The following is a 17,061-nucleotide window of genomic DNA, read 5'->3' as shown; positions in this document are numbered from 1 at the left end:
TTCAATACGTAAACTCTCTTGTGGAACTCCAGTTGCTTTCCAGTTCAAGGGCACCTTTTTTAACTTAGAGAAAGTTATCCCGACAGTATTAGGGGACCGCAATGATCTACAACGCTCTAGTAAAAAGAGCAAAGTTTTTCTTTGGATGTGTGAAAACTTCCACATACAGACAATGTTTTTAAAATCATCATTCACACTGACTTGCAAAAAGTCACATTACTGACTACGTTTACATGCAGTCAATAAGCCTTTCGAAACCACAATACTGGCAATATCCGGGTTTTGAAAGGCCATGTAAACACGCACAAAAACCCAAATATGCTCATATTTGTGTTTTTAAATAAGACCCCTGGGGTACCCCTTTTCTAACCGGAATATATGGCCATATAAATGCGATCGGAATACCTCATTTCAAAGGAACATTGGGTTGTGTTCTGCGCATGCTCTATCCGCAAAGAATCGTTGTTCTTTCGAGTACAAAAAGTACTTTTATTTGTGGCGATTTCGCTTACTCACCGGAGCAAGAAGTGAAACCTCACCGGAAATACACAAGCAGATGTAAACAAACATAGCGAAACTCAGACGCAGCACTGGACCACTCTTTTGGAGCCAGGAGGAAACCGACTGCTTATTACTGTGGTGAGTGACATGAATATAAAGTGTTTTATTGACGGTAGAAAGAAAGAAGTGTAAATTACCTCCATTTGCATCGTGACGTTATAAGTAGGTCGCCGTTTGGATCGAGATACCCCAATTGATCACAATTAACATGTATACGGGAGTAACTCTGTCCACTCACGCATGTAAAGGGGTCGTTCAGAATGTTTCAGAAACCGAAATTTGGGATATTTACAGTAAGCCGAGCACACCATGGTCAGCAAGATGTTCCCAACTTTACAATGCCAAGAATTCAAAGTAAGGAATTCTGTTCAATGCGAGCAACAATGTTAAGAGGAAAACAATAAGTGTAGATCTGAAATCTCCTGTTGACAGGAGTCAACACCTAACCAGCTGCCTTCACAGAGGTGAGGACAGGGATAAGGTCATGATGTAACCTGAAGATAACCCTGTGTCACGTTTCAGCCCTCACACCACACGAAGACCACTTCCTTCGAAAAGCAACTCACCTTAACTATCCAGCAAAGCACTGGTGGATTGACTAAGAACTTTCTTCTCATCCCTAATTAGCGTGTGTGCTTTTGTGTGAGTCTAATCTAGACACGAATCAGCAGAAATGAAGGATTGGGTTTCACACAGGAGGGTGTTAATGGGCCCGTGCTTCTGTGGCCTTCAGGGTAAGATATTCACAATAAGACAACCTTTGGGATCAATTACACTGTTATATGTTTGGAAACACCTGTTTGAACAACGCATGCTTCACAAACAAGTACAAATCGAGCGACACGTGGGTGACAGCGTGTACAGCATATATTTGGTGTCATATAACGGCAAAATAAAGTCATACTCAGGAAATAAATGGAAATTAGAATTAAGTTGCTTTTAAAAATTGTCTCGTGTGTTTTTTTTTAGGGAAGTGTTTGGTTTTTTTTTAAGCAGAAGACTTCTTAACAGAACTACTGTATAGTGTAGTATCATATCATAGTGTAGTGATATAGTGATATTTGATTGGCATTGACAATTGAGGGGGGGTTGGTTTCAGCGCATTCAGCAGATACACCCACAATGATTGAGAGTGGAAACAACGGTTTAATTCTTCACAATTTTGATTCCTCATTCTATATACTTGTTTTTTTTTTCAATCATTCAAATTTGGTCAAACAACACTCTGTGCTGTGTCAAATTTCCAAGACATACAGTATTTATTTTCACTTAACAGGAACTTTAAAGCTGATAAATGGTCTATATATGAATGAATATTCCTTCTTGTAAGGCACTTGCATTAATTTGCCACCCGGTTTAAACAAAAATCTCCTTCTAAACGCTCCCAATGGATTGAATTCAGCAGAAGCAGACTAGACAGCTTGGAGGTTACTAAAATTTACCCCATGCTGGGCCACACCAGAAATCGTCGATTCCTCACAAGCACTGCTGGCAAAATGAGCTTTTGTTTTCAAAAGTGAAATACAAAAATGAGCGGAAGCAAGCCTTTTAGTAATGCGAGGGCATATACGCATGCATAAAAAGACTCCCGTCGCGAACGAGCTCTGTTGGGACATTTTCGTTTTCAAGTGCGTAAACAATGACGTTTTTGCATTTATGTCAAGACCGACCATACGCAGACCCGGTGCAATGATCAATGACTTTTCCAGGAGGCTACTGTAAAAAAAAAAATGTTTACTGGTGTGAAGATAATTTATTGGGAGTTTGACTAAATTAACTGTTGCGGCTTTAAATCGGTTGCGTAGTAGTTCGGAAATTACGGTAATATATACGGTAATATAAATGTATACCAGAAGTTCTGTCACAAATATGTTACTTGAAGCTGCTAGAAATTCCTAAACAAGCTAGAAAGACACACAACAACTCCAAGTGTATGAGCGCCCAGAGCATACACAAAGTGGATGGCAATGGCAATCATAAGTTGGCATGAGGAATAAAAAACATCCCAGACACACTTTAATCGGTTCTCCGAAATATTTAGTTCAAGAGGTGTATGCGCTCTTATTCCGCAAATCTACTTTTCAGGTCTTTCATGTATTAGGCTTCTGTTAATCAAAAAACAACACCTCCTACAAAAGTTTCTGCATGGACGCTTCCAAGTTGGGAGTTGTTTTAAGCATTGCTTTTGCATTAACAGCAAACAGCTGCAGTAAACATGAGGAAATGGGAGCAGAGCACGGAAAAAAGACACATTAGGATTCTATAAAATATGCAAGTATGCTCTAAATACAACTCCAAAATACTTTTACTACATTTGTGGTAGTGGGACTTTGTGAAAGTATCACTAGTGAGGGTGGGGAGCAAGCTGCTTCTAATTGGCACCTGGAACCAACTTTGGCTGTGAAAACTCTTGTCCCCCATCCATTTGGGGGTTGATTGACATTAGAGAGTCTTAACTGTTCTCCAGGGAGCCAACACAGAGACCCTTTGTGCAGCCAATCGAGCCCCGCAACCATGATGTCATGCAGAGTGACTGCAGCAAGGCCCATCAAAGACACGGAATGGACCTTTATGACTCCCACACAGGAAGCTCTCTCTCTCCCTCTCACTCTCGTTCTATCCTGCCCTGCCCTCCCTCTCTCTGTCACTCACTGTCTCTTAGCGCTCTGTCGTTCGCTGACACTTAACACTTTCTTTTGGACCTGTTGTGTTTCAGTTGCCAAGCGACCCTTGCGAAAATTCGACATATTCAAAAGTGGAGCATGACATCACCGTTGCTGCTCATTTATAACTTATTTGGCGCAAGCGCCATTTCGTGTAAAACATTTACACCTTCGGCAAATGAGTGTTCCTTCTGTGTTTCACTTCAGAAACGCTTTTTTAGATGTATTTTTAAGGCAGACTGAAAGTCACCGCATGGCCTGTTATTTGTTAACAGTATTCAGAAACGTTACGGAGAGACAACGTATAAGTCATATTAAACAAACTACAAAATGTAAAATGCTGGAAACATTGGTCCACATTTAAAGGTCCTCCTTTTCTTAAAAAAAGACAGCCACACAGTTAACAGCCATTATGTTCCACGCTTAATAATGTCTTCCAGATGCTTTGACAGTTAGCGTGTCTTTAATGAAGGGACAAGGCATACTGCCAGCAGGCTAAAGCCCAAAGACCTGACCACTTGCTTAACGGGCTGTGTTCTGGCATCTCCCTATGACAGGATATCCAGAAACATTGTGCATCTACTTGTGCAAAAAAAGTTCCAAGAAAGACGTGTGTGTGTGTGTGTGTCGTTTCAGAACAATACCGATAGTCTTTTCCGACCAGGTCTAAAACACCGCAGTTCATAAATAGGAGCAGAAATGCTAAAAAAAAAAAAAAAAAAAAAAAAACTGCACAGCCAAAGTACATCACTGTGTCTGTGTGTTGGGACATAAATTAAAAAAAAGTAAAATTTTCTTTGCATTGATGTAAGAACTGGCTGATGATGAAGGACGGACCTCTCTCTCAACATGCGGTTTAGGCTTTGAGAGAACACAAGAACCTAGTCATAATGGGAGTTTCGTCATCCTTTCCCCTGCTTTCATCATGTTGTCATTGCTGCCCATCTTTGGAGGACAGGCTGTTAGCTCATTCAATTCCGCATGTGCAGCTTTATAAAGTAAGGACGTCTTTGTTTTAAACCAATCCAGCCATTAACCAAAGAATATAACGAACATACTATTAATGCGTTCAGCTGTCTAGACGAATATGGCGCATTTTGCTTTCACAAGAATTTAGTAGGAAATTGGGCATACAAGCGAGCACTGGAATGTATTCAGAACCAAAAAGGGATTGGGAACTAAATACATTCAAAACATGCATGTTTCAATATCAAATCTTGTGACGAACCATGTGAGATGCAATACAATATTCAGTTGTTATTTTGCCCAACCCCCATTCTCTATCGATGACAGTGCATTACTTTTCTTAAATAACCTTACTAAAAAAAGAAAATCTCATGAGAACCGGCTGTGTGTGGTAAGCATTTGGCGGCAGGTTCACGGGACTCTGCTGTAGTGGTTATGGAGAGAAACAGACCCTTATCTGTGACTTTGCTCCAGTTAACTCGCAGAACAGTGTCGTGATCAAATAGCAGCGATCGCCTGACGCAATTCATTGTCCCGTGTAGCATCGCGCCGCATGACCGGAGACGTGTCGCCATCTCAGCCCTCCGAGTGACGTTCTCACATCAAATTGACGTTCTCCGCCTTCAAAATGCAACAGTGAACAGCCCCTGCAGTCTAAGCTATGCAAACATTCATGGATTAAAGGCTCAAATCATCAAACATTAGACATCACACATTATGTCAGACAGAGGACTTTGCAGAATTTGAATGTGTGATGCATGCTAATAAATGCAGGAGTATTTGTCCAATAATAAGGCCGCGACGATGCATTCATTTTAAATTTCATTTGCAGAAAAAGAAATAGTCCATTTAGAAAGAAGACATTTAATCCCAATTTTCTATTGCTGCACTCTTGGCGTCACTGAACGTCTTTGTGCCATAATTCCTGGCGCATGATGCACAAGATGCATTGAGTGATGTCAGTGCATTTGAATGTTAAGCTAAAAACATGATAAAAAGTATATATATATATATATATATATATATATATATATATATATATATATATATATATATATATATATATATATATATATATATATATATTTTTTTTTTTTTTTAATGGAAGAAAATACCTATTAGTCAAGAATTTCAAGTATATACTATCACTTTAATCCAAAACAGCATGGCTTACCGGCACTAATGGTAGCATCATCAGTTCAAATATGAACAAGATCAGTTTATGGGTCCAAGTCTTGTGGATGCATTAGCCTGATGGAAAATATCCATCCGTCCATTAATCTATACCGCTTATCATCACAAGGGTCGCGGGGAGTGCTGGAGCCTATCCCAGCCGTCTTCAGGCAGCAGGCGGGGGACACCCTGAACTGGTTGCCAGCCGATCACAGTGATGGAAAATACAATTCTTTTTATGCACATTAACGTTTTAACAGTCATAACATGGAAGTGAACAATAACAATGAAAATGAAATATTAAACAGCATCTACTTGGCCTGGAATCAATCTCCCTCTCATTGACTTAAATTAGGGTAAACTTGGCATTACTTCAACGGCCGCCGTTAACAATTGTTTTCATTATTTAAACATTTAGATCATATTTAATGCTTGATTTTGCAACAGTTTAGATACACAATAGGTGTTTTTTGTGTTCAATTCGTAGATTAGGGTGCGTATACATAACCAATTTGTGTATTGATGGCATTAGGCTTATACTGATTGGATATAGGCAATCTGTCCATTTACACTGAAGTTACTTTGAGAGACTTTATTCAGATAGTTTTCCATTTTAATAATCATAATAATAATAATAAATTTTCCCGGCAACAGACTTGCGACCAGTCTTCAGTGTATTCCGCCTCTTTCCTGAAGCCAGCTGGGATGGGCTTGAGCTCACCCGTAACTGCTAACAAATGATTGAATAATGACAAAGCCTCTAATTAATCAAATCTTTTTGGCAAGAAAAAAGCAAGATAAGATCTACAGTCTGCTTTATACTGTATCCGTGGATGTTATGAACTTACAATAAAAATGGTAACTAAATATTAAAATATATTTGAAAGTCTCTGACTGACTCTCGAGCAAACAAAAACAACCAAAAAAAGTGGCCACCTTCCGCGAGTAACTGTAGCCCAGATTAGTTTTAGCTCAGAGGGGAGCAATAAGCTCAACAATTTTATGAATAGTCCGTCCAAACAGTTTCACGTTGCGCAATTATTAGCAACCACAAAAAGGGCAGCAACTGCATTTTAAAAGAAACTTTCAATTTTAGATATGGCTCAAGGCGGAAATTGGGACACTGCAGACTTTGATGTCTTAATTGTGTATGTGAGGGAGAGCATGCGTGTCCTAGTATATGCAAGTTATGTGTGTGTGTGTTTTAATTCCAAAGAAACCAGTAGCGCACATTGATGAACGAAAACGACAGAAAGGGGAAGATGATGCAAAATAGATGAAGGGAAAAAGGACTACCACAGAGAGAACTGAAGAAGATTGAAGGGATAGAGGCAACGTGTGACGCCAGACAGTGACAAATGCGGCTCTGATACAGCAGAAGAGTGACAGAGCCAAAATACTACTATGGAATCCGAGTTGAAAAGGCCTTGATTAACTGTGGCATGGGGTCAAAGCAGAGCCTCAGTCTGGTGGGGCCTACTTAGGCGAATTAAGTGCGTGTCACAGTCAGCATGTGCAATTTGCACTTCTGAGACACGTCAATACAATTTGTAAGACACGATGAATTAATAGGGCAGCTTTAGTTTCGGGATTTTTTTTCTATGACACTATGAAAAATGAATGAAAAATAATGAAATAAATGTGTGAATGAAGAAACATTCTTTGTGTGTATGTGACATTTTCTACTAAAATTGACCGCATAAGCAAATCCTTAAAAGGGGAGTCAAAATATTCTATGCAACCCCACTAGTTGAAACACGGCATTCTGATTAACATTGCGTTTGTGGAATATGAGTTAAGAAGTATAATCCACCTGTTTTTAACCATCTCGGGGGGGTAGGGGGTGACATTTTGTCACTTGCTGTTGACCAAAAATGACATCGCAGTTACTCAGGGCTCAGGTAACAACCAATCACGGCTCAACTGTCTTCTGAAGCTGAGCAGTGATTGGTCGTTACCTGAGTCCTGAGTAACTGCGATGTCATTTTCATTTTCTCAGCCCCGTGAGATGGATGAAAAAAAACGAGTGCATTTTGCTTCTTAACTCATATTCAACAAACGCAATAATAATCAGAATGCCGTGTTTAGACTAGTTAAAGGGAAGTCAACCCCAAAACCTTTCATGCAAGAAAATGTTCTATGCAGCCCAACTAGTCTAAACTTGATACTCTGAATAATATTGTGTTCAAGAATACGAATTAAGCAGCAAAATCCATCCGTTTTTAGCTATCTCAGAGGGCGGCCATTTTGTCACCTGCTGTCGACCGAAAATGACATCATGGTTGTTTTGTGCTCAGGTAACAGCCAATCATGGCTTAGCTTCAGAAGACAGGTGGGCCGTGATTGGTTATTACCTGATCCCTGAGTAACTGTGATGTCATTTTTAGTCAACAGCGAGTGATAAAATGCCCACCCCTGAGGTTGATAAAAATAGATGGCTTTTGCTGCTTAACTCATATTCCACAAACGCAAACATTAATCCGAATACTATGATTCGACTAGTGGGGGCGCAAAATTTTTGGTCGACTTCCCTTATTAAACTCTGACTTCATTATAAGGTTACATTGGAAAACATCGGTGCATGTTCGCATGCGTCCGTGTCTGTGACTGGCCTCACCTGGGGGCTGACACTGGGGCCGTAGCCCATGCCGGGCGAGGACATGGAGTGGGGGCCCATGGGCGAGCTGATGACAGAGAAGGGTGAGCCCAGGCCGTTCATGGGCGAGCTCAATGTGCTGATGGGAGAGTGAAGAGACCCGGACGGCCCCATGGTCGTTGGACTGAGCAAAGATGGATGCATTCCTCGATGGGAGGTGGGTGAGCCCAGGGGTGAAGAGCCCATCTGACCTGATGAGTCTGTCCAGAAGGAAATGACACAAGTGAGTACCAGTACACATTTTATATTGCTATATTGATACAATGCAATACATCTTTATTCACACAGCGCTTATATTAGTGGTTGACGAGTGGAAGAGTGGTCTCTGCAGGTTTAAAAAAAAACAAAAAAAAAAAACAACAACAACCTTGTACCCAAGTGGAAGGTGAAGAGTGATGAGGTCATGAGTATTGGAGATATTCTCTCTCTCGTGCTTTGCCTCATAGTCAAGTCCAAAGGGGAATCTTTCATCAACCGTCACCAGCTGTCATCACGCAGGATATGAAACAAGCAAGAGGAGCGAATTTGGTGACAGCGTCGTATGTGCGCTGATAACGACACCCTCCCGCCTGTGTCATCTTTCAGCACTGCACTTCACTCAGTTTCTGTTTTTTCCGTCCTTTTCCCGTGTTCCGTCCTTGTCCTTCTTCAGCCAATTTATCAGCTGAAGTGTGTTGGACCATCTAAAGCCGCGCTTCCACACCGGAATGGCCTCACTCGTCCCTGAGTGGTTGCTTTTCTATGACACTTTTTCGGGGCTCTGCGGTTACAAAGGAACTGCTCTTTTACACCTCCTCCAAAAACCATCTAAGGTGGTCTCCAAGTGCCCACTTTACGGCCTTGATGCGCTCATGCCATGTTGAGACTGGAGAGCACGACTAGCGCACTTCATTGAAAGGAGCTGCTTTGATTGGCTATGATTTAAGTCGGTTGTGACCACTCCCACAGCGCCGCAGTCGTCCTACTCACAGCCGGGCCTGTGTTCGACAATAATTGTCCCTGCAAGTGATTATTTTCTTTTCTATCGATGTGTCAACAAGCGTGTGAGATCTGATTGTCTACCTTAATTTTAATGTAAATACCCTCCTTCCCACAACCATACACATTTACAGTAGTTTACATGTAGTTGTTAGTCTTTCTGAATTAAGGCTGTTATATATGTCCTGTTCCAAAACATGTTTCATGACTTGCATGAGCATGTTTTCTTTTCTTTTTTTTCCCCAGGGGCATATTGTAAAAGAGGGTGAATCTTTGCATCACCGTGTTGTGCATTTCTCAGCGCAGCAAGCTTGCTGCCAACTCAACTCAGCCAAACATTTTCCTGCACATCCTGCTCGCCTCATGAGCACTTCCTGTGAGCACATACACACACGCAGACCTCATCCTTTTGAAAACAAACACACATCCTCCTTAATAAAGGCCAAACAACAGCTCTGCATCAGGCTGTATTAGTTCAGTGTTTAATCCTTTGACTGATACCCCTTGAGCTTCTATCCCTCCAATTACATTTTTTCCCTAAAATGCGCCCACGCACATAATTCCTGCAAAAATAAACAAATAAATAAAGAGCACTCCATGAGCCAGCAATTCCCACAACCCCTTTCCAATTGGGTTTTAATTCAGGCAGATAAAAAGGGCTGTGGTATTAGAGTTGCCAATCTGCCATTGTAGCTCTCAGCAGGGGATGCGAGGGGGGCTTTGGGGAGGCACTCAGCTGACAGATTCCCAGCCAGTTTCAACTTCTATGGGGATAAAAGACTGGAAGGTAGATCTTGTTTTGTCCCGTTCATTCTCGAGTACTCCCTCCAATTCATTTCACTTGGATGAAAGCAGAACGTTTTTACACCCCAAAATGACAACATCCTCTCTGATAGTCATCTTTCAGATTCACATGAATCAAATGATGTTCGCATGGGTAAATATCTCACAGTAAAACAAATGCATGCCTGTGTTTGCTTGTTAATTCTTGCCTGCCAGAGTGAGATTAGAGCAGGAGGGAGAAGTGCTCTCTTCATTTCCTGCCTTCACACTAGAGGATGGAAGGTCAAAGAAAATGATAGGAAAGTGTCCTAAAATTACATTTTGGAAGTTGTGGCAGCATCCCAGACGAGAGTGGCAATCATCCAGTTTCCATGCATGCCAACATACACAAACAGAGACGCATTTAAGAAGGGGACAATACTGCATCTCTGTTGTCAACCGACGCAAATGTACAGAATGACGGTTAGAAATAAACAAATTAGTACCAATCTCTCCAGCAGCCAAGTGCAGATTTCTCAGTTTACCACCTCCAAACTCTATACAAGCCTCTCTTATTCCTAAACAATACTTCTTCCCAATGCTCTTATCCTCTGTTGTTTGGTGTGAATGCGCAGAGGAAATTTGCCAACGTGTGCTCTGCTGTTGCAGTCTTGGATGTTTTATATAAATGGATGATTGAGAGATATGGCTTGTTGCGAGGATAAAAGCAGCCCACAAAATTACCGCATGTGTTATTATGATGAAGCGCACGCAACACAGTTCTGTTGTGTGTGACAGTTGTGCTTTTATAGCTGATGTCAGTAATGACCATCTTCTCCTCAAAAGCCCTCCTCATTTGTTCACCAACTGAGGTGATGTTTTTGCAGTGTTTGTTTGTTTGATTTGTTTCAGCTGGAAAGTGAAGAGAGGGTAACAAACTTTTGGAAGGAAGTTTGGTGTGGATGATTAGCTTGTCATCCTTGTGCCTCCTAAATTTTATTTCTATATTAATAAATATATTAAGGCAAAAGTTTTTTTGTTTTTTTTTAAATGTATCTTTATTCCATGAAATTGAAATAATTCTCAACTAAATTTTTGGCCATCCGCTGGACAAATACAACATTTCAATAATGCAAACAAAATTTCTGATTCCGCTCGGCTGGCATTGGGATGCGACAATATTGGTGCATGGGTGGGTTGACTGCAGAGTAAATAACAGCCATGAGTCACTTATGCCTACAATTGTGTAAACGGTGGCTCCTTGGAGAGGAGGCTGGTCAAAAGCAGTTTGCTTGTTTTTCCTCTTGATTCAAAGTGCCAAGTATATTTTCCCATTTTTCACAGGGACTTTTAAGAGAGGCAGGTGAGTCAGTTTTGAAATGCACAGAGCTCCACAGCAGAGTCAGGATGAGACGCTCGTCATTAGCATTTCTCCAGAAGTCGTCAGAGTAAGTAGAGAGGAGAGGGGGGAGAAATTCAACAAAAATCCCAAGCGAGGGAGACAGTTGCGTAAAACCCAGAGCCCAAAATAACACAGAAGTCAGTATAACAACTTCATTTTTGTCTTTATGCTGATATCTATATCACCATGACAACAGAGCGCTGATATTTCATTCAATGTTCCATGGAGTACTGCGGTTCACTGTTCAGTCAATGTCACGCTACCTTATCTCTCAATAAACAGATTGGACCTGTATATTCAATTCAGTAAACCCTGATATAGCTCGAATTTTGATAGAAATGTGCAAATGTGATAGCTGTAGCAGATACTTTGCCTGCGTGGCAGATACCTTGCTTGCACGGCGGCATTATACTAGCATGACACATGGTAGGCTAACCAAGATTTCAAGAGAAAAGCATCACATTTGGGTTTTGTTTCATACCTTTCTCGTCAATTTAATGGTTCCCATTTGAATTCGAACTTGCCTTATTGAAGTGATTCTTTTCTGCCAAACAACTGACAAAAAAACACAAAAATGAAAAAGTACAGTACGCGAGCCACATTTGGCCTATCTTTGGTGAAATTATCAATATAGCTCAGAGGTTGATGCTCAAAAGATCCAGCACACCATAAAAAGAGGTTTTTGCCCCACGGTGAAGATATAACATAATCAATGGGTAGGAGTTTACCAACACAGTTGAATGCTTGATATAAATACATTAAAACTAATAGAGAGCACAAATGAGGTTATCTTATTGACAACTGTCACATGGCCCCTTTGGACAATTGCTTTATCAATTGCGATAACAATGCAATGATGGATGATCCAAATTTATAGCAGCAAATGGAAAAAAGAGAAGGTAAACATTTCAATGTCTGTCCAATTATAGACACACTACATGGAACTAAAAAGTTTCTTTTGCCCCCTCACATTCCTACATTCACGGTACACAGAGAAGCTTGACTAAGGTGCCTGTCAAGACACGTTGTGATCACACAGACTGGCTAAAACTACAGCGGATCCTTGACAGCTCAAATCAAAAGTATTCAATCCCTCGTTGGGCTGCCTTTAACGCCCCTATCCACTGACATCCATGATCCAACTTGCAGACTCAAATGTAGGAGCAAAAGAAACATGTCTTAAATGTAGACTAAATGGCAGAAAAGAGCCAAAACAGGCCACCCATCATTTTACAGTAGGTGGGCCACAATCATTTGATACACAGTGTTGATATAACCCCATTCTGCCCTCATTAAAGACTTAAATCTTTCCCTCGCCCTCCTTATTAGTGTTTTCTGTTTCCCGGCTGACTTGATTTTCCTCCAGTTTTCATACATTGCCCAAATATGATGTGGATGAAAGCACAGGATTTTCAGCCATGCCCATGCCCTCGGTGACTTTTGAGTGTCTGAGGAGGCTGTGTGGCTGGCCATGGCTGGATGCCAACTCCAGCCACAGATTACTGGAGCTATTGCAAACAGTTCGACGACTGCCAACACTCCAGTCTGCTGATATGGCCTAATTGTTCTCTTCGGTTCTGAAGTGTTATACCGTCTCTGGCTGCAAGCTCAGAGCAAGACCGCTGTGAGGAGAGCTGTACAGAACAGGCTTGAACAAATATTGTTGATAATAGCAGCCTGAAAAGACTTATACAAGCCTACATGATAAAAGTATTACTGTGAAACTGGCCCAGCGTGATTCCCCCAAAATTAGTGAAAGAATGTATTTGGCCTTCACTGTGCATAGCATTCAAAACCATCTGAAATAGTTTCCAATTCATTAAGACCTGAATAATTTTCAACCCGATGTTAGGTTAACAGACTGCCCCCATGTGTGAATGAATCTGAAGTGGTTATGCAACAATATTAAAATGAATTCTGTAGCTATTTAAAGAAAGGTTTCAGAAGAGAAGGTGAGGTTAAATTGGGGAAAATGATGTGGACCCTCAGCCCGAAACGGCTCGAGAGCAGTGGATTCATCCATACTGGATCACCAACTGTGTTTAATTTGTACTCCAGATATGTGCCACTGAAAAGAACTAGTGCGTCTATTATACTGCATCTGGGATTAAGAAGAAAAGCCAATGGAGAAAAAGGACCGGAAGAAAGTAGAAGCACAGAAGCTACTGAGAAAAAGATGCAATATACAAATGAAAAACAGCCAGATCGCTGAATGAGCCTCACTGGCTGTCCCTTGGTCAGCAGCTTATAACAGGAACATCAAATCGACAATAGTATTTTCATCAAGGAGAAGACAGAGTAATAATTGCCTCCGTGGCCTGTGGAGCAGGCATCAGGGGGATGACATTTACAACAGATGTCCTTCTGCTCTTTTTGAGGACTCATTTCAAGTCACCATCATGGCTCTGTGCAACTACCAACAGCGCTAAGTCTACTTTATCCAGAAATGATTAAGTAAAGAAAATATCGGGATGTGGAATTCCTGTTGAATAAAAAAAATACATAAATACAAATATAGTCATGAACACAGGTGTCAAATCCAGGTCCAGAAAGTAAAAACATTACCACAGTTTGGCTTTAGCCACAGGTGCTTCCATTCAACCGGCAGGTAAACGAGCTCCCGGGGAGTTTTTACTTTCTGGACCTGGATTTGACACGTCTGGTCATGAATGGCACATCTGTATGAATCCAAGTCACCGTGGTAGTGCGAGGCTGACAGGAAGCTATGATTCATCAAGCTTCCTCTTTGAGATGAAAATCACCACCCAGGCCCCTTATCGAGCTCTCTCACTGCCAAAACACACTAGAAAGATTTCGGTCAAATATATACAGTGCATAGCCCAAACACAGGGAGATGACATGACTGCAACAGCACGTTTTTTGTTAGCTTTGCTAACAGATGTTTGACAGTTTGATTTGATAAAATTAAATGTAGGATGATAAAGTGCGTCAACGCAAGCATCAAATTGCAGCTAGATTACACTTCTGTACAAGTACGAAACGAAACAAGTGACAGCACTATATTTGCAGAGTACACAATATAAAAAGCACATGGCTGAGCCGACAATACTAGTCAAAGGTTTGTACACACTTTGACTTGTGCTTTATTTAACACTGTGTGCATATTCTTTTGGCTTGATTGATTTTGCCATAAATAAAGTAACTGGGTTAGTTGGTCAGGTGGTGTGTTTCCAGACAGACTGACACATTCCATGGATTTTCTTGTAATTTGGAATTTACATTTGCAGCATTATTAAGTTGTCAAGAGTGTTTAAACCTGATTGATGGTAAAAGTTCTTCAACCTACAATTACAGTAAAGTGTCTGTTTGAGCGGAGATCTGAACACTGATACATGGGCTACATACACACCATGAATATAATGTAATATGATATTTACAAACACACACGATTAGGGAACAGGAATTTCGGGTCTGACTTATACTGTTCTTGGTGTCAGATTTTGTCCATTAAATTTCCCCCCAAAATTCAACCTATATTCCAGGCAGACTTGTGTTTTTGATGTATGCTTTGACTGTTGCGACTGCGGAGCGACTTATAGTTTAAAAAATACGGTATGTGATTCTATTTGAACCACCCTGAACTAGTTGCCAGCTAAATCGCAGGGCACACAGCGACAAACAAACCGTTGTACTCCCAATCACACCTAGGGCCAATTTAGATTGTCCAATTAACTTACCATGCATGTTTTGGGAATGTGGGAGGAAACCGGAGTTCCCAGAGAAAACCCATGCAGGCACGGGGGGAACATGCAAAATCCACACAGGAAGGCCGGGGTAGGGTACGAACCCACGACCTCTGCACTGTGAGGCGGACGTCGCCAGTCGACCACCGTGCCGCCAGAAACCTTTCAGTCATCCTTAATTATATCTGCTTGCTTTCTTATGGTCTTCAGCAATGTAGTCTGTGTATTGAAGAAAGGGAAGAATAAACAATGATTCCTGTCCTGGGAGGCACTCACCACATAAAAACAAGATGCTGCATGTGAGAACACCACGGTGAGGGCCACAGCGGATGTTGCTGACTTGTAAGGCTTAGAATCATGGCCCACAAAAACTGGACACGTTTATATGTTACCAAGGGTTTGTATTGAATTCACTTAGTGACGATATTACAAGCCTCTTAGTCCTCCAACTAAACAGTCTTTTACTTTTACTGTTTTTATTTCCATTTTTCCTCTGAGCTCCAGGACTTGAATTGGGACATTTCCTTTTCTCCCCCCCGCTGACAAAAAACACTGCTGCTAAAGTAGAGAGGAAAATTAGCAAAATAAGCAACGGATGCTTGAATCAATAGAAAAAGAGTGTATGTAAGCTGTATATGGAAGTAAGTGAGATCAAACCATGTAGCAGGTGGAGAAAAAACAGCCTCAGAAACATTTTGAAACCCTTGGGGGCTTTTTGGAGTGGAGGTTAACGGTGGGGTTTTGTGGCGGCGGGAATGATTTGTCTACGTGCTGCAGGAAGAGGTCTCATGGGCCAGGGATACGGACATGCCTCGTTCAGGAAGGAGGGGTTGCACGTATCTATGTGTGCATGAGTACAGCATGTTGAGTGTACTTTGGATCAGTGTATTAACCCGCGGCAAGCAAACACGTCTCCCTTGATTCCACTAAAGACACTCTGTCCAGTACGCGCTAAATATATGAACTATTGGCCCATCATAAACAAATAAGTTACGTACTCACTTTCACAGTATATACAACCCCGTTCAACTGAAGGATGTTTTTTCAGGTTACACTGTTTGATTGTGGTAAGTGCTTTTAAGATGAACATGATAAAAAAAAAATCTTTAATTTACCCCAGTTGATAAGATGGGAACGTTGTTTCCAGCCTTATAAATTAACCAACCAATTCGACTCATAACTTAAGATACTGTATATATAATAATGCCCCCACAACGTGGTTGGAAGTGGCTTCAATTAAGAACACTAGAACAGAGGTTAGAGGGTGTTTCTTTACATACACTACTAGTCAAGGGTTTGGACACACTTTCTATTGATATTGAATGAGAAACTGGGATGGTGACCGTGGTGTAGCTGAATAACACTTATCCCCCCATCTATCCATTAATTAAAACTAATTTAAGATAATTTGTTGTTATTTCAGAAGTGCATATCTAACTGGTAGCCCTTCACATCAATCAGTCCTAAAGAAGTAGCCAGAGGTGGGCATTTTACTCGGTATTGTTGGTCCGCCATTCGTCAGCGGCCAGGGTACCCGCCCACATTCGTTATTTTTCGTGACACACTGAATTGTAATCGGCAGTCCGTCAGAAATCCGTTGGTCCGTCGGTCGGTTATAGTTAAAGTTATAGTTCTTATAGATGTCATGGCCGGTTGTCCCAATGCATTTGTACAAAAAGTGTTTGATTTTTAGTCAGGTGTAGATCAAACATGGGCCTCTGGTGCATAAATAGAATCACTAAGCAGTTCCTCAAGGGGCTTCAGGCATGTTTTGAAAATAAATTAATACATACAAAAAAATGAGTCACGCATAAAGCTGGTCAACAAAGAATTGTAAGTATGAGCAGGCCTCTGCATGGACCGGCCGTCCATGAAGATGAGAGCAGAGTCAGAGCCGACTGTACTATATGTCTCTTTCATCTCTCCCTGGTGCTCATGCTCCCACATTTCATTTTCCCGTTCTCTCATTCTCATCGGTTCCTACTTCTGCCTCCATTTATTTCCACATCCTTCCAGTTGCATCCTCTGTTCATCAGAGGAACTCCCAGGAGGTGAGTATAATCCCAGTTCGAAGCATGAGGCTTTCATGTTCGAGCGAGAGTACTGGCAACTCTGCATCAGCTACCTGGCCTTGCTACCTTTATGTTCAGACCCCTACATCCCCAATCTGCTCTTGTTTTTGTTTAGGTTCCTTTT

The 17,061-nt window shown here is 41.3% G+C and overlaps 1 protein-coding gene across 2 annotated transcripts in view; it reads right to left on the bottom strand.

The window, feature by feature from the left end:
* rxraa (retinoid X receptor, alpha a) overlaps positions 1-17,061 on the bottom strand; it is an 88,826-nt gene that overhangs the window by 27,284 nt on the left and 44,481 nt on the right. For both annotated transcript variants that reach the window (XM_086053456.1, XM_086053457.1), the window contains exon 3: positions 7,981-8,219. In XM_086053456.1, coding sequence (XP_085909582.1) covers positions 7,981-8,219 — 239 coding nt within the window. The remainder of the gene's footprint in view (positions 1-7,980; positions 8,220-17,061) is intronic.

The sequence above is a fragment of the Filicampus tigris genome, chromosome 15 (assembly GCF_054856515.1).
Source record: "Filicampus tigris isolate MCC_2025a chromosome 15, RoL_Ftig_1.0, whole genome shotgun sequence".
Taxonomy (NCBI): Eukaryota; Metazoa; Chordata; class Actinopteri; order Syngnathiformes; family Syngnathidae; genus Filicampus; species Filicampus tigris.
The sequence above is the reverse complement of the archived record's forward strand: the minus strand, read 5'-3'. Positions and strand labels throughout refer to the sequence as shown.